General features: G+C 42.7%; 1 protein-coding gene across 1 annotated transcript in view; it reads left to right on the top strand.

The window, feature by feature from the left end:
* Nucleotides 1-20,718, top strand: part of LOC135461452 (uncharacterized) — a 276,606-nt gene that overhangs the window by 48,427 nt on the left and 207,461 nt on the right. The window contains exons 5-16 of the mRNA XM_064738560.1: nucleotides 2,179-2,324; nucleotides 3,905-4,035; nucleotides 5,303-5,500; nucleotides 5,764-5,948; nucleotides 6,435-6,571; nucleotides 8,020-8,132; nucleotides 9,320-9,484; nucleotides 9,866-10,062; nucleotides 11,614-11,747; nucleotides 11,947-12,080; nucleotides 18,173-18,358; nucleotides 18,598-18,842. Of these exons, the coding sequence (XP_064594630.1) occupies nucleotides 2,179-2,324; nucleotides 3,905-4,035; nucleotides 5,303-5,500; nucleotides 5,764-5,948; nucleotides 6,435-6,571; nucleotides 8,020-8,132; nucleotides 9,320-9,484; nucleotides 9,866-10,062; nucleotides 11,614-11,747; nucleotides 11,947-12,080; nucleotides 18,173-18,358; nucleotides 18,598-18,842 (1,971 nt within the window). The remainder of the gene's footprint in view (nucleotides 1-2,178; nucleotides 2,325-3,904; nucleotides 4,036-5,302; nucleotides 5,501-5,763; nucleotides 5,949-6,434; nucleotides 6,572-8,019; nucleotides 8,133-9,319; nucleotides 9,485-9,865; nucleotides 10,063-11,613; nucleotides 11,748-11,946; nucleotides 12,081-18,172; nucleotides 18,359-18,597; nucleotides 18,843-20,718) is intronic.

Here is a 20,718-nt window from a genome sequence, read left to right as displayed (position 1 = left end):
TGTGGTACAGGCCGTTCACATGAACATCTCACATGTGTGTGTTACAGGCCTTTCACATGGACATTTCACGTGTGTGAGGTACAGGCTGTTCACATGGACATCTCACATGTGGGAGGTACAGGCTTTTCACATGGACATTTCACGTGTGTGGTACAGGCCGTTCACATGGACATCTCACATGTGTGTGTTACAGGCCTTTCACATGGACATTTCACGTGTGTGAGGTACAGGCTGTTCACATGGACATTTCACGTGTGTGGTACAGGCCGTTCACATGGACATCTCACATGTGTGTGTTACAGGCCTTTCACATGGACATTTCACGTGTGTGAGGTACAGGCTGTTCACATGGACATCTCACATGTGTGAGGTACAGGCTTTTCACATGGACATTTCACGTGTGTGAGGTACAGGCCGTTCACATGGACATCTCACATGTGTGTGGTACAGGCCTTTCACATGGACATTTCACGTGTGTGAGGTACAGGCCTTTCACATGGACGTCTCACGTGTGTGCGGTACAGGCCGTTCACATGGACATTTCACGTGTGTGCGGTACAGGCCATTCACATGAACATCTCACATGTGTGTGGTACAGGCCTTTCACATGGACATTTCACGTGTGTGAGGTACAGGCCGTTCACATGGACGTCTCACGTGTGTGAGGTACAGGCCGTTCACATGGACATCTCACATGTTTGTGTGGTACAGGCCTTTCACATGGACATTTCACGCGTGTGAGGTACAGGCCGTTCACATGGACGTCTCACGTGTGTGCGGTACAGGCCGTTCACATGGACATTTCACGTGCATACGTAACAGGCTGTTCACATGGACGTCTCACATGTGTGTGGTACAGGCGGCTCACATGGAAGTCTCATGTGCGTGTGGTACAGGCTGTTCACATGGACGTCTCACGTGCGTGTGGTACAGGCCGTTCACATGGACGTCTCACGTGCGTGTGGTACAGGCCGTTCACATGGACGTCTCAATTGCGTGTGGTACAGGCCGTTCACATGGACGTCTCACATGTGTGTGGTACAGGCCATTCACATGGACGTTTCAAGTGCGTGTGGTACAGGCCGTTCACATGGACGTCTCACGTGCATACGTAACAGGCTGTTCACATGGACGTCTCACGTGCGTGTGGTACAGGCCGTTCACATGGACGTCTCACGTGCGTGTGGTACAGGCCGTTCACATGGACGTCTCAATTGCGTGTGGTACAGGCCGTTCACATGGACGTCTCACATGTGTGTGGTACAGGCCATTCACATGGACGTTTCAAGTGCGTGTGGTACAGGCTGTTCACATGGACGTCTCACGTGCATACGTAACAGGTCGTTCACATGGACGTTTCACATGCGTGTGTTACAGGCCTTTCACATGGACGTTTCACATGCGTGTGGTACAGGCCGTTCACATGGACGTCTCACATGCGTGTGGTACAGGCCTTTCACATGGACGTTTCACGTGCGTGTGGTACAGACCTTTCATATGGATGTTTCACGTCCGTGTGGTACAAACCTTTCACATGGATGTCTCACGTGTGTGTGGTACAGGCTGTTCACATGGACGTCTCACGTGCGTGTGGCACAGGCCTTCCCCATGGACGTTTCACATGTGTGTGCTACAGGCACATGCCAAATTCCAGGGTAAATATAAGTTACAATTAATTAGTAAACTTTCTGTAAAGTAAAGTTTAGTAAAGCTTATTCTGTTACATGTTTACATCCTAAACATGTATTCCTGAAATAAGCATTGCTTACATGTATATTTTCCATATAAGGGACCTGCTGGGTTTTCATTTCATATAAAATTTCATATTTCAACCTGTGTGCAGTCCAGAACTCCATTCAAGGACTGAACTGCGTGGAAAATATTAAGTACATGTGTATCCGAATGGAACTCAAGTGGTGAACGTGATTGGTTATACTGTAGACTATATTCATGTGTGTAGACATGTGCTACTTCTATGTTTAAAGACCCCCTTCCACATGGACAAGCTGATGTGTTGCCTTTCATCCACACATATAACAAGTGTTATATTCTTCTGCCTGCAGCACATTTATAAAGCTTGCTTATTGAATGTGAAGTGTATAGAATACCAGGTATTATTCATCAGGCAGTACATTGATAACCTCTCACCTGCTTGAATGGTTTACTTGTTGACTTCAGCTTGACAGGACTCATTGATGACCTCGGGCCTCGTCTGTCTAATCCTAATGTCACAAATGCCCTCAAATCGCTCAGAAATGCAACTGTGTTTATGAAGGCATTGGATAAAAATCTGAAAAACCAGACTTGGCTTTCAGATTATATGGGTAAGTACATGTAGATGTATTTCAAAATCCACTGGTGAAGACAAAACTGCATGATTTTTTTTCTAAAAATGTTCTCATTCCTGTTGGTAGCAGTAGGTTTGAGTTTGTTCTGTATGTATTGTCTTGTGTTTGTTCTGTATGTATTGTCTTGTGTTTGTTCTGTATGTATTGTCTTGTGTTTGTTCTGTGTTTGTTCTGTATGTATTGTCTTGTGTTTGTTCTGTATGTATTGTCTTGTGTTTGTTCTGTGTGTATTGTCTTGTGTTTGTTCTGTATGTATTGTCTTGTGTTTGTTCTGTATGTATTGTCTTGTGTTTGTCCTGTATGTATTGTCTTGTGTTTGTTCTGTATGTATTGTCTTGTGTTTGTTCTGTATGTATTGTCTTGTGTTTGTCCTGTATATATTGTCTTGTGTTTGTTCTGTATGTATTGTCCTGTGTTTGTCCTGAGTTTGTTCTGTATGTATTGTCTTGTGTTTGTTCTGTGTTTGTTCTGTATGTATTGTCTTGTGTTTGTTCTGTATGTATTGTCTTGTGTTTGTTCTGTATGTATTGTCTTGTGTTTGTCCTGTATGTATTGTCTTGTGTTTGTTCTGTATGTATTGTCTTGTGTTTGTTCTGTATGTATTGTCTTGTGTTTGTCCTGTATATATTGTCTTGTGTTTGTTCTGTATGTATTGTCCTGTGTTTGTCCTGAGTTTGTTCTGTATGTATTGTCTTGTGTTTGTTCTGTGTTTGTTCTGTATGTATTGTCTTGTGTTTGTTCTGTATGTATTGTCTTGTGTTTGTTCTGTATGTATTGTCTTGTGTTTGTTCTGTGTTTGTTCTGTATGTATTGTCTTGTGTTTGTTCTGTATGTATTGTCTTGTGTTTGTTCTGTGTTTGTTCTGTATGTATTGTCTTGTGTTTGTTCTGTATGTATTGTCTTGTGTTTGTCCTGTATGTATTGTCTTGTGTTTGTTCTGTATGTATTGTCTTGTGTTTGTTCTGTATGTATTGTCTTGTGTTTGTTCTGTATGTATTGTCCTGTGTTTGTCCTGTGTTTGTCCTGCATGTATTGTCTTGTGTTTGTCCTGTGTTTGTTCTGTATGTATTGTCTTGTGTTTGTCCTGTGTTTGTTCTGTATGTATTGTCTTGTGTTTGTCCTGTGTTTGTTCTGTATGTATTGTCCTGCATTTGCCCTGCATGTATTGTCCTCCGTTTGTCCTTCTTGTATATGCAGGTATTGTCCTGCGTTTGTCCGGCATGTATTGTCCTGCTTTTCTCCTACATGTATTTTCCTGCTTTTGTCCTGCATTTGTTCTGCTTTTGTCCTGCTTTTGTCCTGTATGTATTGTCCTGCTTTTGTCCTGTATGTATTGTCCTGCTTTTGTCCTGCGTTTGTTCTGCTTTTGTTCTGCATTTGTCCTGCATGTATTGTCTTGCATATGTCCTGCATGTATTGTCCTGCATTTGTTCTGCATGTATTGTCCTGCATTTGCCCTGCATGTATTGTCCTCCGTTTGTCCTGCATGTATTGTCCTGCATGTATTGTGAATCAGAAGCTCATGTTTTCTAACTTATATTTACTCTATTCATCAGAGAATGGCATTCCAATACGAGAACTGTTACGGAACCCAGATGAACTGAGAAGGAATCTGGTGACGAAGAACAGATACTTGGAAGGAGACGTCTTTGATACCATACTGAATGCATCTCTGAGTTTTAATGGGGTATGCTGTTAGCTTAGTGGTGTGCTCTGTCAATGTAACAAAGTGTTCATCAATACTTCTTTGTAATAATAAATTTTGGATGGAGGTAGCTGGGCAAATTCAAAAGGAAAACATAGTGTTTTACATCGTTGCTGACAAATCTTGAGGTCAAGCTGTGGGCTGTAGCCAGGCACCTCACCAGTTACCTGACATACATGTACCTTGTGAAGTCCTGTGGTCTGTAGCCGGGGACCTCAATAGTTACCTGACAAACCTTGTGTGGTCCTGCCAAGCTGTGGGCTGTAGCGAGGCACCTCTCCAGTTACCTGACATGCATGTACCTTGTGAAGTGCTGAGGACGGTAGCCAGGTGCCATACCAGTTACCTGACAAACCTTGTGAGGTCCTGTCAAGCTGTGGGCTGTAGCCAGGCACCTCACCAGTTACCTGACATGCATGTACCTTGTGAAGTCCTGAGGGCTGTAGCCAGGTGCCTTACCAGTTATATGACAAACCTTGTGAGGTCCTGTCAAGCTGTGGGCTGTAGCCAGGCACCTCACCAGTTACCTGACATGCATGTACCTTGTGAAGTCCTGAGGGCTGTAGCCAGGTGCCTTACCAGTTACCTGACAAACCTTGTGAGGTCCTGTCAAGCTGTGGGCTGTAGCCAGGGACATCACCAGTTACCTGACAAACCTTGTGAGATCAAGCTATGGGCTGTAGGCAGGCACCTCACCAGTTACCTGACAAACCTTGTGATATCAAGCTGTGGGCTGTAGGCAGGCACCTCACCAGTTACCTGACAAACCTTGTGAGATCAAGCTGTGGGCTGTAGGCATGCACCTCACCAGTTACCTGACAGACCTTGTGATATCAAGCTGTGGGCTGTAGGCAGGCACCTCATCAGTTACCTGACAAACCTTGTGATATCAAGCTGTGGGCTGTAGACAGGCACCTGAAATAAGACATTGTATTGGCCCTGAAAACTTTATTGTTTAAAATCAAACCATGTTTTCTTATCGTCAGACAATAACTAACACTGGAGTAGACAGATTAACAGTGATGCTCAGTCCATTGAAGATCCGTCACGTCTTTCTACAATGGTGTACACATCTCATTCTGTACAGAAAGCTAATCATCAAGTTACCAAAGACTAATGGTGAACCCTGGCCACTAGCCTTTCCTCCAGTGGCTCAGAGTTAATGACTCATTTGATTTCATGTCATTATCGTGAATGAAGCGGACCTAATGATGTAAATAATAATATATAGATATACAATCTGTTTTAGATTGTGAGCTACTTGGGAGACTTTAACGGTACAGCTGTTTTATGTAATGCCACAAAGTTGAAGCATTACCTTTATTTCGAGGAGAGGGCCGATGTTGAGGCTGTCACTAGAGACCTCTGTACTTTGAACACGACAGACTTGCCAGAGCTGATCCAGGCTCTACAGAATCACTTGGATGTTGTAAAGATCGTCAAATTGGTAAGTGTCACCTTATATCCTCTTAAAGTAAGCCATAATTATCTCCCTATTTCCTGCTGATAATGTGGAACTCTTTTAGCTTTGAGGTCTACAGAACCAGAATATGCTGCATGTAATTCTTGAAGATAGCCTGTTTGTAATCAAACGAGGATCAATTTCTTGTAGATAAATTCATTCTGAGTTTAAGGGAAAGATAGCCTCTTGTAGATAAAGTCAGTTTGATGCTACACAATTGCTTGTATCTTGTATTTTTTTATTTACAGTTGTCAAGAGTTTCTGGGAATTACACATTACGTAACGGGTTTAATGACATGAGCTTGTTGCTGGATCTGATTTTGAATAGCTCAGCTGTAAAGGACCCACATCTGTTCCAAATGGTTGATGTTCTGAAGAGTGTGCCGGACTGGATTGAGAAGTTTAAGGCTTTACCTGAATCATACACAGACGTGTAAGGCACTATAACTTGTAATGTTAGACCAGTAAAGTCGATTTCTTGAAGGAAATCCATGTGTGTTCATGACCAGACAAGGTATTATAACACGAGAAGAAGTTTACAAGTAGGCACTTTTTCTCTGACGGGTCTTTGTGGCTGAGGGGACTACCACACCAGCGCGACGCAATTACCCAGTCCAGCTTATGCTGGCTTCCACTCCCTCTGTATGTGGAAAGGTCTGTCAGCAACCTGCAGATGGTGAGTTTCCCCGGGGCTCTACCCAGTTTCCTCCCACCATAATGCTGGCTGTCGTTGTGTAAGTTGAATATTCTTGAGGACGGCGTAAAACTTATGTTCACTTACATGTGTGTATATCCGCTCTTGATTTAGAACCTAGCCTGTATTTTGAGGATTTGTCTCCATGCTGGTAGATATGTCTGTATTGATCACCATGAAAATAAGAGAATATACTTCACAGGGTAAGATTTCAAATGCTTTCAGCCTTAAAGATATAGTCATGGAATTAGATCCCATCATCAAAGGCCTGAGCAAGAATAACACGGTTTGGGCGCACATCAAGGAAGGTCTTCTTATGGTTAATGACTTCATTCAGATGTTCTTTGGAGAAAAATCTGTGGGTAAGTACATTATACATGTAGTTAATATATTTAAAAAAAACCTCCATGATGACTGAATAGACCAGGGATGAGTCACACCGAAAACCCATCATAATGGCTCATCTAAATAGGCCAGATCTGAGTCACACTGAAAATCCATCATAATGGCTCAGCTGAATAGGCCAGATCTGAATCACACCGAAAATCCATCATAATGGCTCATCTAAATAGGCCAGATCTGAGTCACACTGAAAATCCATCATAATGGCTCGGCCAAATAGGCCAGATCTGAGTCACACTGAAAATCCATCATAATGGCTCAGCTGAATAGGCCAGATCTGAGTCACACTGAAAATCCATCATAATGGCTCGGCTAAATAGGCCAGATCTGAGTCACACTGAAAACCCATCATAATGGCTCAGCTGAATAGGCCAGATCTGAATCACACCGAAAATCCATCATAATGGCTCGGCTAAATAGGCCAGATCTGAGTCACACTGAAAATCCATCATAATGGCTTGGCTAAATAGGCCAGATCTGAATCACACTGAAAATCCATGATAATGGCTCGGCTGGCCAGATCTGAATCACACCGAAAATCCATCATAATGGCTCGGCTAAATAGGCCAGATCTGAGTCACACTGAAAATCCATCATAATGGCTCGGCTAAATAGGCCAGATCTGAATCACACCGAAAATCCATCATAATGGTTTGGCTAAATAGGCCAGATCTGAGTCACACTAAAAATCCATCATAATGGTTTGGCTAAATAGGCCAGATCTGAGCCACACTGAAAATCCATGATAATGGCTCGGCTAAATAGGCCAGATCTGAGTCACACCAAAAATCCATCATAATGGTTTGGCTAAATAGGCCAGATCTGAGTCACACCAAAAATCCATCCTAATGGTTTGGCTAAATAGACCAAATTTGAGTCACACCAAAAAACCATCATAATGGCTCGGCTAAATAGGCTAGATCTTAGTCACACCCAAAATCCATCATAATGGCTTGGCTAAATAGGCCAGATCCTACAGTTGTGTGACAGTTTTCAACTTATAATGATTTGAGCTTTCAGTACGGATTTCAGTACGGCACAAAACATCAGTCAAATGAATAAATGAGTAGGCCCTATGGCTTAAAAACGCTGCTTAACTTGTTGAAATAAAATGTTCACAAGGGGGTGATATTGTGATGATATAAATGATATAAGTAGGATATATTACAGTACTCCTTGTATCTGTAACCCAACTGTCAATGTCTAAGGGTAAAAAATCTTGCACTGCATCAAAAACCAATCATATACACGTAAGTAGTCTAGTGAGCCCATCAAAGAAGATCAGTAATATATTGACAAAGTCATGTAACCGTCAGGAAGAAAAGTAACCGCAGATTTACACCTATATATACATTTTTTGTTGCCAATTTACACCTACATGTATACATACATTTTTGTTTTCTTACAGCTGTGAAGCAGTGGTTTGTGGACTGGTCGGAGGTGGAGGAATTGCTGAGGAGTGCAAATGTGTCTGAGGACAGCATCAGGTCACTGATGAACGTAAAAGTCTCTCTTGAGCAGGTGAGTCTGGTAACAGCTTCAGGTTACTGATGAACTGAGCAGTCTCTATTGATCTGGTGTGAGTGACGACAGCATCAGGTCGCTGTGGTGGGCAGGTGAGTCTGAGAAGAGCATCCGGGCACTGTGGTGGGCAGGTGAGCCTGAGGACAGCATGAGGTTTTTGATTATTAAGTTGAGGGAGAGCACAGCCGAAACAACCGAATTTCAGATAAGTGAATGTATGAACAGTTAAGATTGGTAAATGTGGAATCTAAGCTGATGTGTATCATGTTGCTGTAAATTGTTTACTGTGCTGTAAATTCTGTACTGTGAATACCATGTTGTTCTGTGAATACCATTCTTCACTGTGAATACTGCACTGAGTTGTAAATTCTGTACTGTGAATACCATGTTGTTCTGTGAATACCATTCTTCACTGTGAATATTGCACTTTGTTGTAAATTCTGTTCTGTGAATACCATGTTGTTCTGTGAATACCATTCTTCACTGTGAATACTGCACTGTGCTGTTAATTCTGTACTGTGAATACCAAGTTGTTCTGTGAATACCATGTTGTTCTGTGAATACTATTCTTCACTTTGAATAATGCACGGTGCTGTAAATTCTGTACTGTGAATACCATGTTGTTCTGTGAATACAATTCTTCGCTGTGAATACTGCACTGTGTTGTAAATTCTGTACTGTGAAGACCGTGTTGTTCTGTGAATACCATGTTGTTCTGTGAATACCATTCTTCACTTTTAATAATGCACTGTGCTGTAAATTCTGTACTGTGAATACCATGTTCTGTGAATACCATTCTTCACTGTGAATACTGCACTGTGCTGTAAATTCTGTACTGTGAATACCATGTTGTTCTGTGAATACCATTCTTCACTGTGAATACTGCGTCATGCTGTAAATTCTGTACTGTGAATACCAAACTGGAGGTATTTTCTCAAGAAATGACTATGTTGGTGCTTTCACTGAAAGTCACCATGTTAGTGTTTTAACTGGAAGTCACTAGGTTAGTGTTTACTCTGGAAGTCACTGTTGGTGTTTTCACTAAAAGTCACTTTATTGACGTTTTCATTGGAAGTCACCATGTTGGTGTTTTCGCTGAAAGTCACTATATTGACGTTTTCACTGTAAGTCACTACGTTGGTATTTTCACTGAAAGTCACTATGTTGGTGATTATATTTTTCAGCTCACACCTTACTTACTCAGCAAAGACGCGAAGGACCTCAAGCAGCTGTTGTGCGTTAGGAATGGTACTGCCTACATTGCTGTTATATGTGATGAAAAACGCATCAATGAAGCAGTTATGAAGGAATTTGTAGAGCTCATCAGCTTGTCCAAGTTTAAAGGGCAGGTGAGAATTCAGGGCCAGAATGTCAGTTTAAGTCTTTCCATGGCAACATAACGTCCGTTATATCTTTTCATTGGAACACAGCAGTAAGGTTTTTGTTTTGTTTTGTGTTCTAAATTCCGTTTTGTTCAGTAGAAGTTGAAATTCATTGGTGTGTTTTCCTTTTATGTGAGTTGTAAGAACCGTATCCTTTGGCTGAGACTTTCTTTTTTCTCACATGATTAGACCATCTTATGAACATCATATTCATATCTTTACTTTTCCAAAAAGCTGGCAACGAAATGCAGCATTCTACTTTCAACACTACTAGTATCTGTCCCAATAATTAGAAAAATTAGGGTAGTTGTGAATATAAGCTGTTAAACTCTGTGTCTGCCCCCTCAGGCGTTGGAAGCCCTCAACAGTAGGATTGTGCCGGTGGAGGATCTTTTAAAGCAGGGGATCCACTACTTGAACATGGTGCTTAATATACCACATCTGATGGACACCTTGGGAGCTGTGACCTCTATAAATCTGCAGGATACTCTGAGAGCCCTAGAAATGGTGTTATCAGGAAACACGACTGAACAAAATGTTATCAGGTACACACAGTTCACAGAGTGTCAGTTGTCGTCATAATAAAAATTGCTAAGTATGACATTAAAACCTACCAGTGTCACACAGCTCAAATACAGGTAGTGTGTGCTGGTGTCACACAGCATTGAAGTGGTGCTCAAATACAGGCCTTGTGTACTAGTGTCACACAACGCTGAAGTGATGCTCAAATACAGGTGTGGTGTACTGGTGTCACACAGAGCTGAAGTGATGCTCAAATACAGGTGTTGTGTACTGGTGTCACACAGCGCTGAAGTGATTCTCAAATACAGGCATTGTGTACTGGTGTCACACAGAGCTGAAGTGATGCTCAAATACAGGTGTTTTGTACTAGTGTCACACAACGCTGAAGTGATGCTCAAATACAGGTGTTGTGTACTGGTGTCAGACAGCATTGAAGTGATGCTCAAATACAGGCATTGTGTACTGGTGTCACACAGCGCTGAAGTGATTCTCAAATACAGGTGTTGTTTACTGGTGTCACACAGCGCTGAAGTGATTCTCAAATACAGGTGTTGTGTACTGGTGTCACAAAGCACTGAAGTAATGCTCAAATACAGGTGTTGTGTACTGGTGTCACACGGAGCTGAAGTGATTCTCAAATACAGGCGTTGTGTCATTCAGCATTGAAGTGGTGCTCAGATACAGGTGTTGTGTACTGGTGTCACACAGCGCTGAAGTGATTCTCAAATACAGGTGTTGTGTACTGCTGTCACACAGCGCTGAAGTGATGCTCAAATACAGGTGTTGTGTACTGGTGTCACACAGCGCTGAAGTGATTCTCAAATACAGGTGTTGTGTCATACAGCATTGAAGTGGTGCTCAGATACAGGTGTTGTGTACTGGTGTCACACAGCGCTGAAGTGATTCTCAAATACAGGTGTTGTGTACTGGTGTCACACAGCGCTGAAGTGATTCTCAAATACAGGTGTTGTGTCATACAGCATTGAAGTGGTGCTCAGATACAGGTGTTGTGTACTGGTGTCACACAGCGTTGAAGTGATTCTCAAATACAGGTGTTGTGTACTGGTGTCACACAGCGCTGAAGTGATTCTCAAATACAGGTGTTGTGTCATACAGCATTGAAGTGGTGCTCAGATACAGGTGTTGTGTACTGGTGTCACACAGCGCTGAAGTGATTCTCAAATACAGGTGTTGTGTACTGGTGTCACACAGCGCTGAAGTGATTCTCAAATACAGGTGTTGTGTCATACAGCATTGAAGTGGTGCTCAGATACAGGTGTTGTGTACTGGTGTCACACAGCGCTGAAGTGATTCTCAAATACAGGTGTTGTGTACTGCTGTCACACAGCGCTGAAGTGATGCTCAAATACAGGTGTTGTGTACTGGTGTCACACAGCATTGAAGTGTTACATTTATTTACTGGTGTCACATAACACTGAAACAGGTGTTAAGTACTGGCGATACCTGGTAGTGAAGTGCTGTTCATTGTCGTCCGGATGTACATGTAGCTTTAATGCCTGTGTACACTGTAACATGATGACAGCATCAATGTGACATCACTGGATATGTTGTAGGATGCTGTCTAGTTCACTGGGAGGTCTGGACCGTGCCCTGAATATCCCGCCCTATGCTAACGTAACCCGCATTCTGATGGGCATAGCAGACACCTGCCTTTCAGCTCTCACCGAAGCCATCACAACCTTCACAGGTAGGAACTCTAAACATGATTTCAGTTTGACTTTAAGAAAGCAGGCGAATGTTTACTTGGGGAGAGTTTTTAATGACTGTGCTAATCAGTAATTTTAGTTTGTCCGTGTTTATCATGTTTATGGTAATTATGATGAAAGAGTTTATTTGATGTCCACCAAAAGACCCATATCCTGATCTTCACCACATTTGTTTTTCAGAAATGGAAAATGACCTCGCAAGATTCATCACAGGAGAGGTTAACCTGATGCCGTCTGTAAATGAGCTACTTGCCTTAGGACCACAGGCCACCAAATCTGTTCTCCAGGCATTCACCGATCCAGGCAAACTACAGGTAGACCTTGTCCCTGATGTCTATCATCAATAAAAAAATAATATTTACTGAATGCATGTAAATGTGCAGTTAATAGTTAATATAATAATACAACTAGGAGGCTTTATTACCAGTAGAAAATTAATACCTCAGTCAGACAGCTATCAGTCAATCTGGTTTAGACCTTCCTATACTCTTAACCAGGCCGACTCTCAGTCCTTAATCTGGCATAGGCCTTTTTGTACTATAAATTAGGTAGTTTCTCAGTCCGTAATTTGGCTTAGGCTTTTTCTGTACTCAAAATCAGGTAGGTTCTCAGTCCTTAGTCTGGCTAAGGCCTTTCTGTACTATAAATCAGGTGAGAGTTAGTCCCTGGTTGGCCGTGGAACTAGCCTTTGTGCTCTCAGCTTTTGTTTAGTGGTCACCCAGTCTGAGGGTTGTGAGACATTACGCTCTGTTGCTCTTAGCGGCAGGACGTATTCTCTAACCTCTCTGTAAATAGCCTGTACATAGTTTAGTGCATTTCCACTTTGTAATACCTTATCTATTTCGCACTCAGCATCCACACTGTTCCAAATGCATAGTTGTGGTCCTCTCTTTAGGGTAGTAGTTCTCGCCCTGGCCCACAATGTTGTGGGCAGGGCGAGTAAATAGACCCTTGAGCCTTAAGCTTGTAATACAGGGAGGTGTACAACCGGTTGAAGTATACAATCGGCTAAAGGAGTTAGTGGGAAGTGGGCCTAATGTCCTAAAGGGACTAATCAATGTCTCTAGAGATGTCTGGAATGTTACAATGGCTACGCAAACTGTGAAGGAACAGCTGTTGGCTAGTGGCTTCACATTCAAAGGGGTAGATTGTCCAATATATGATGTGGAGGAGCAAAGGCTCCTGGTTAGATCTCGATGACCGATCGAGGTGCCTGATGACACTATTGGAGGTTTGATGTCCCGGTATGGCACGGTCCATCACGTCAGCCGGGAACATTACCTTTTTGATAGGTCACTTGAGAATGGTATGCGCCGTATTTACATGAGTGGTGTGACCGAGATCATTCCACAATCATTTCCGGTTGGGAATATTAGAATTCCTTTGTGGTACAGAGGTCAGGTCCGTGCCTGTCACATCTGCGATACCACAGATTATTCAAGGCCGACTGTCCTTTAAAGGATAAATGCCTCAAGTGTAAACAGGCAGGCCACTTTCAAAAGGACTGCCCGTTGAGCGATGAAAATGACAATGACGATAATGACGATAACGATTGCAATGATAATGATGATGATAAAAATAGTAATGATTATGAAGTTGAAGGTGACAATAATGATGATGGTAATTATAGTGAGGGACATGGGGATGATATGGAAATTGGGGTTTCTGGCGAGTCTGTTCCTTCCAGTCAACAAAATAAGGGGACTTTGGATAACTCTACTGCTGACAACGAGGAAGCTGGAGAGTGGCAAGTTGTCACCAACTCCATGTCCTCCAGCAAAAAGATTTGAAATAAGCGCATTGATGCTACAAATAAGGTCAGGAAGTTAAGCGAATCGCCAGTAGTAGGTGGGCTCCAGAGCCTTTGTGAGGCATCTCAGACGTCAAATAGCCCGGAGTGGGTTGTCCGTATGAGTCAAATCTCGAATACCTCCTCACCCCCTCGATTGTCAGAAATTTCAAAGGTGCACTTGGTAAGAGCCCGTCCTTATGGGGTAGCACGTTCAGCCCTGACCTGTCTACAATGTCAGAGTTAGACACTAGAGATATAGCAGATTGTCTTGATCCTCGGGGCTCTCAGCAATCTGATATGTCTAGGGCTGGTGGAGAATCCAATATGGAGGAAATGGATGCACCCGAAGACTTGCCTGCCTATTCCAATGGCAAGGGTGAGGTCTTGGTACCTGTCTCAACATTCCTGGGGTCGTATTATCGCACATTGCGACGCGATTCTAAAGTTGACAAGGCTAAAATGCAGAGGAAGTTGATAACGTTGTCACAGCAGGATTTTGCTGAGCGTAGTGCAGCAATGTATAAAAAGTCCAGGAAAAAAAAAAAAAACCAAATAAATATTCATAATGGCTACTACAAAGATCTTACAGTGGAACTGCAGAGGATTGAGGTGTAACCTCGCAGAGCTCCTGATGTTAGCGCAAGACCTCAGTCCTATAGCTTTTAGCTTGCAAGAAACTCTAATGACTGTTATCAATTATCAGTGTCAAGGTTATGTATCTCATCACGCTGTTGCCACATCTACGAATGGAAAGGCATCACGGCGGTACTTCTCTTTTGATCAGGCAGGGTGTAATACACAATAGACTGGCACTGAACACCGACTTGCACCGACTTGCGTATCACACTGGGTATAGTATTAACGATCTCTTTATTTATATACCACCTTCTTCTACTCTTCACCAACAAGAGCTGTAAAATTTATATGATCAATTACCTAAACTGTGTCTTCTTTTGGGTGACTTTAATGCCCACAATGTTCTCTGGGGTGACTCTGAATGTAACCAGAAGGGCTCTGTATTGGAGGATTTTATATCTAATAATTCTCTATGCGTCTTAAATGATGGCACACATACTTACCTTCATCCTGCAAAGGGCACTTATTCGGTCCTTGATTTGGCTCTGGCTGATGCAGGGCTAAGGTCGGAATTTAGCTGGAGCATTCATGATGATCTGTGCGGAAGCGACCACTTCTCCACCATACTTACCCTTGAGGAGCCGGTATCTTCCTCTCTTCCACGCTTTAATTATGATAAAGCAGACTGGCCCTGCTTTGCTGTTCTGTGTGGGGAAACACTTACTAGCAGCCTTCTTCTTGATGCAGTTGATCCTATTCAGTTATTCTCAGATCAGCTAATCGATATAGTCTCCAAATGTATCCCGAAATCATGTGCAGTTCCCCGTATTAAGAAACCGTGGTTCACGGAGGACTGTAAACGAGCTAGGCATTTCAGGAAACGTGCTGAGCGCGTGTACCGATGTAGACCATCTCCAGGTAATTTAGACGATGTTAGGCGTACTCGAGCTAAAGCCCGTGGGACTATCAAACAGTCCAAACACGACTCTTGGAAACGTTATGTTTCTAGGAGTAATTATCGTACCCCTATGTCAAAAGTCTGGAATATGATCCAACGCATCAGGTGCAAGGGATCCAATGTCACTGTCAATCATCTTAGAGACGGGAATAATTCTTTGACAGAAAAACTTGACATAGCCAATAGGTTGGGCGCTTCTTTTGCGCACCATTCGTCTTCAGATAATTACTTGCCTCAGTTCCAGCGTAACAAGGAACGGGCCGAGGCAAGTCCTCTTGATTTTACATCCTCAAATGAAGAATCCTACAATGCTACATTTTCTCTACATGAACTATCGGCATCTCTGAGCATGGCCCATGACTCAACTCCAGGGCCAGATGATATCCACTATCAGCTTTTATGACACCTTCCAGAATCTTCCTTGAGGGTGCTTCTTGGAATTTTTAATACTATTTGGATTTCTGGGAATTGTCCTGCCTCATGGCAAAACGCTATTATTGTCCCCATCCCATTTTACCGATCTACCGAAAGATATTCATGGATTTGGACTTAGAGGTCGGCTTCCTGACTTTATTCGTAAATTCTTAGACCATCAACACTTCCAAGTTCGGATTGGGGCTACCCTATCTGACTACTTTGAACAAGATCAGGGGGTTCCTCAAGGCATCATTTTATCAGTTACTCTCTTTAGCATTAAGATTAATAGCCTTGCCAGAGTTTTATCTCCTAGTATAAACGCGTCCCTTTTTGTGGACGATCTTGGTATCTCTTGTCGAGGCAAATGTGTGCACACTATCAAGAGACAGTTGCAGCTTTGCCTGGGCACTGGAGAACGGATTTAAGTTTTTCAAGTCGAAGACTAACTGTGTAAACTTTTGTTGGAAGTACTTCCCCCATGAAGACCCCAAGGTATTTTTAGATAGGTCCCCCATCAAGGTTGTGCCGGAGGCAAAATTCCTTGGGGTGATCTTCGATAAGCACCTTACATTTAAATCTCACATTAATTATCTTAGAGCCAGATGCCTAAAGGCACTTGATATTTTGAAGGTTGTCTCTAGTGCTCAATGGGGAGGGGATCATGAAACCCTACTTCAGCTCTATCGAGCACTGATTCGTTCTAAGCTAGATTATGCCTGCAGTGTTTATGGAGGTGCGTCACGCTCCCAGTTGAAGAAACTCAATACTGTACATCACCAGGCCCTACGGTTGTGCTTAGCTGCTTTCCGCACCTCTCCTGTAGAGAGTCTGTATGTTGAGGCAAATGAGCCTCCCCTGGAGCTTCGAAGAACTAAACTATCCTTACAGTATATCACCAAGCTTAGAGCCAATCCATCCATCCCAGCCTTTGATTGTGTCTTCCATCCGGAGTTTGAAGACTTGTCTATGCTCAGAGGCCATCCATTGTTCCTCCACTGGTGTCCGCATCCAGGAACATGTGCAAGCAGCTAGACTTGGGCTGGATACTATCGCCCCCCATACGCAGGAAGATCCAGGAAGATCCACCGTGGTTATGTCCTGAGCCTCATGTTGATAGCTCGCTCTCCTCCCTGAAGAAATCTTCCACCAACCCTCTAGTATACCAACAGTAGTTTAGTAATATGTGTTCAAAGAATCCATGTTATCACCGTATATTCACTGACGGTTCCAAGGATGATGATGGCGTGGCTTCTGCTGCTGTCCTTGGGCCCAGAACCATTTCAACTCGGTTTCCAAATTCCTGTTCTGTATTTACTGCGGAAGCCAAGGCAATTTTGTGCGCACTTCGGTCCATCCCAGAGCTCGGAGGTAGCAGATTTCTCATCTGCTCTGACTCCCTTTCCTGCCTCCAAGCAATTCGGGCTGGTTCGCCTGTACATCCAGACACATATCTATCAGGAAGATGCTCGACTTAATTTTATCATTGTCTTTTGTTGGGTGCCCGGGCATATGGGTATCCGTGGGAATACTGCTGCAGATGAAGCTGCTAAGGCGGCTCTGCATTCTGTTACCACCCAAACTGACGTTCCATATTCGGATTGCGTTCACTTATTTGCTCCTATATCAAAAGTTTGTTTCAGGCTGAATGGGATGACCAGACAACCAACAAACTGCATGATATTCGTCAGTTTGTTGGTCCAGGTTTGTCGTATCGGTCACACACATGCTACGCATGGGTATTTGTTGAAAGGAGAAGATGCTCCTCATTGCTTTGCTTGTGATCAACGGTTCACAGTCAAGCACATACTGCTTGACTGTGGTGACTTTGCTCGTGCACAAGATTCCTTTCATCACGTGAGCTCTCTTGCAGAACTTTTCAATTCTGTAGAAAGTGATACCATTTTTGATTTTCTCTCTACCATTGGTATGGCAGGAAAGCTGTGATTTTAAACTACCGTCTGTGTTTGTTATGTGACTTCTGGTGTCCTTTTTTGACTGAATAGTAAATGAATTATCCGTAGTAGATCGACTACTTGACGTTTTATTGTCGATAAAACTGAAATATTGCTGAAAGTGACGTTAAAACTTTCACTCACTCACTCACTATAAATCAGGTAGGTCCTCAGTCCTTAATCTGGCTTAGACCTTTCTGTACTCCAAATCAGGTAGATTCTCAGTCCTTAATCTTGCTTAGACCTTTCTGTACTCTAAATCAGGTAGGTTCTCAGTTCTGGCTTAGACCTTTCTATAGTCTAAATCAGGTAGGTTCTCAGTCCTTAATCTGGCTTAGATCTTTCTGTACTGTAAATCAGGTAGGTTCTCAGTCCTTAATCTGGCTGAGGCCTTTCTGTACTCTAAATCAGGTAGGTTCTCAGTCCTTAATCTGGCTTAGACCTTTCTGTTTTCTAAATCAGGTAGGTTCTCAGTCCTTAATCTGGCTTAGATCTTTCTGTTTTTTAAATCAGGTAGGTTCTCAGTTCTTAATCTGGCTTAGACCTCTCTGTACTCCAAATCAGGTATGTTCTCATTCCTTAATCTGGCTTAGACCTTTCTGTACTCTAAATCAGGTAGGTTCTCAGTCCTTAATCTACTTGATTTAGCCTGGATGTAGATAGCACTTATGTACCAAGCTGATTATGTTTTTGATTTTGTGAACATTTTAGATGTTGCTGAACAATATTGAAAATCTGCGAGCAGTTTACTGTGATGGGGACAGACTTTCCTGGTTCCTGGACATGCCCAGATCGCAGACTCTAGATGGATTACAGGAGATTTTCTGCACAGACAATGTCACTGAGATCTCCCACAACTTACTGGCAGGGTTACACCTGGAAGAGTTGCAGCATATAGTAAGATATTCCAATAGCAAATATTAATATGTTTTCTCAGCAGATTTCCTGGGAATTCCTGAAAAAAAACAAAAAAAAAACATTTAATTTTCAGGATGAGATATATCAAGATCTCGGATTATTTTAGACGTATTTACTGAGCAGTTAGCAAATTAGTTATGTTGAGTTACTGTAGTACATATATATAAGTGACCGGGATATATCAGTTATGTGTTGGGAATTTTCGCTTTTGTTCACAGTTCAAAAAGGGAATGGATGAGATAGACAGTTACCTCCAGGGGTTGAAAGATCCGAGATCCTCCCAGTTCAATGTCTCCGAATTGCTGTGGAAGTCTCTTACATTTTACAACAGTGTTAAAGCAGCAGAACAGACAGCGGTGAATGACTGGACATTGCTGGTAGACAATCTCACAAGTATTAACCTGCACACCGAAGAATGGAGTCATGTGTGGATGGACTTTAGGCCACAGGTTTGGACTGCAGGGTAAGTCAGTTTAAAGGGAGTACTGCTCATTGTCAGCTGTTGAATGCCATGAAAAGCTCACCATGCTCAGTCCTACCTGATGTTTCCACTTGGTTACCTCAAAAATCTGAACTTGTTATCCAACTTTATACCTGTACTGAATTAGGGAGCGTTCCTATTCACAGATTTCTCGTCCACAGTTTTCTTCAGTTATAGAAAACAACTTCAAAAAGGCCAAGTGTTGAAACCCACCATCTTTTAGAACGCGGTAGCAGACCAACCATCCTCTAGCTGTGGTCAGCGACCTGCTGTGAAAGTGGGCTGCTCAGTGGGAAACACCATGACAGGCTAACGGCAGTCCACTTGGGAAGTATTCCCGGCCAGAGATGTGCTATCATCAATGCGTCCATGGCACATGTGCATGCATGTAGAAGTTATTTCATACATAAACAGTTATTAGTTGAGTATGAAACGTTTGTACCTATGTAGATAAACAGGGAAAATTACCTGGGAAAAAATAGTGCTCATTTGAGCAGCCACGATATTCACAAGCGAATTGGCTGTAAAAGCCACATATTGCAACAACAACATATACAAGACAGATAGAGATGTCATTTAGAAAGTGGATTAAGTGACAGTATTATCGTTAATAGGGATTACACTTTCTGAATATAGCACAGATTCTAGTGCCGAAAAATGGCTGAGACCACTCGCAGTTCTTCTGTGCGTTCAGTGGTGGAAATTTTCATAAATATACACCCATATATTGAGAGATTAAGGGAATACTGACAGCAGCTTTCACAATAACCTCATACTGCAGTGTTCAGTTTGTAAACTACACAATCCCAAGTTCCCAGGGTAGTGAGAGATTAGGGGAATACTGACAGCAGTACCTCATACTGCAGTGGTCAGTCTGTGAACTACGCAATCCCAAGTCCCCAGGGTAGTGAGAGATTAGGGGGATACTGACAGCAGTACCTCATACTGCAGTACCTCTGTAAACTACATAATCCCAAGACCCCAGGTTAGTGAGAGATTAGGGGGATACTGACAGCAGCTTTCACAAGGGGTGTGATACAGTACCTCATACTGCAGTGTTCAGTCTGTGAACTACACAATCCCAAGTCCCCAGAGTAGTGAGAGATTAGGGGAATACTGACAGCAGCTTTCACAATAACTTCATACTGCAGTGGTCAGTCTGTGAACTACGCAATCCCAAGAACCCAGGGTAGTGAGAGATTAGAGCAATACTGACAGCAGCTTTCACAACAAGGGGTGTGATACAGTACCTCATACTGCAGTGGTCAGTCTGTGAACTACACAATCCCAAGTCCCCAGAGTAGCGAGAGATTAGGGGAATACTGACAGCAGCTTTCACAATAACCTCATACTGCAGTGTTCAGTCTGTGAAGTACACAATTCCAAGACCTCAGGGTAGTGAGAGATTAGAGCAATACTGACAGCAGCTTTCACAACATGGGGTGTGATACAGTACCTCATACTGCAGTGGTCAGTCTGTGAACTACACAATCCCAAGTCCCCAGAGTAGTGAGAGATTAGGGGAATACTGACAGCAGCTTTCACAATAACCTCATACTGCAGTGTTCAGTCTGTGAAGTACACAATCCCAAGTCCCCAGGGTAGTGAGAGATTAACAGAATCCATAAAACAGCAGCATTTACAGTAGGATGCATACAGCATGTGCCATGTTGTTCAAACCTTGTTGTCGCATTGTTTTCACAGCTGTGAGACGTGGCTCTGCGTACATCAGTAAAATTGAATTGAAAGATTGGTTTTGTCTGCTATTCTGCTCATTTGAGGAAGAGAAACCTGTAAAAGTCTTAATCTCCAGACAGTTTTAAATCTTCTTTTCTTAAACTAAACTCAGACGTTATAT

Source organism: Liolophura sinensis, chromosome 1 (assembly GCF_032854445.1).
Source record: "Liolophura sinensis isolate JHLJ2023 chromosome 1, CUHK_Ljap_v2, whole genome shotgun sequence".
Classification (NCBI taxonomy): domain Eukaryota; kingdom Metazoa; phylum Mollusca; class Polyplacophora; order Chitonida; family Chitonidae; genus Liolophura; species Liolophura sinensis.
The sequence above is the reverse complement of the archived record's forward strand: the minus strand, read 5'-3'. Positions and strand labels throughout refer to the sequence as shown.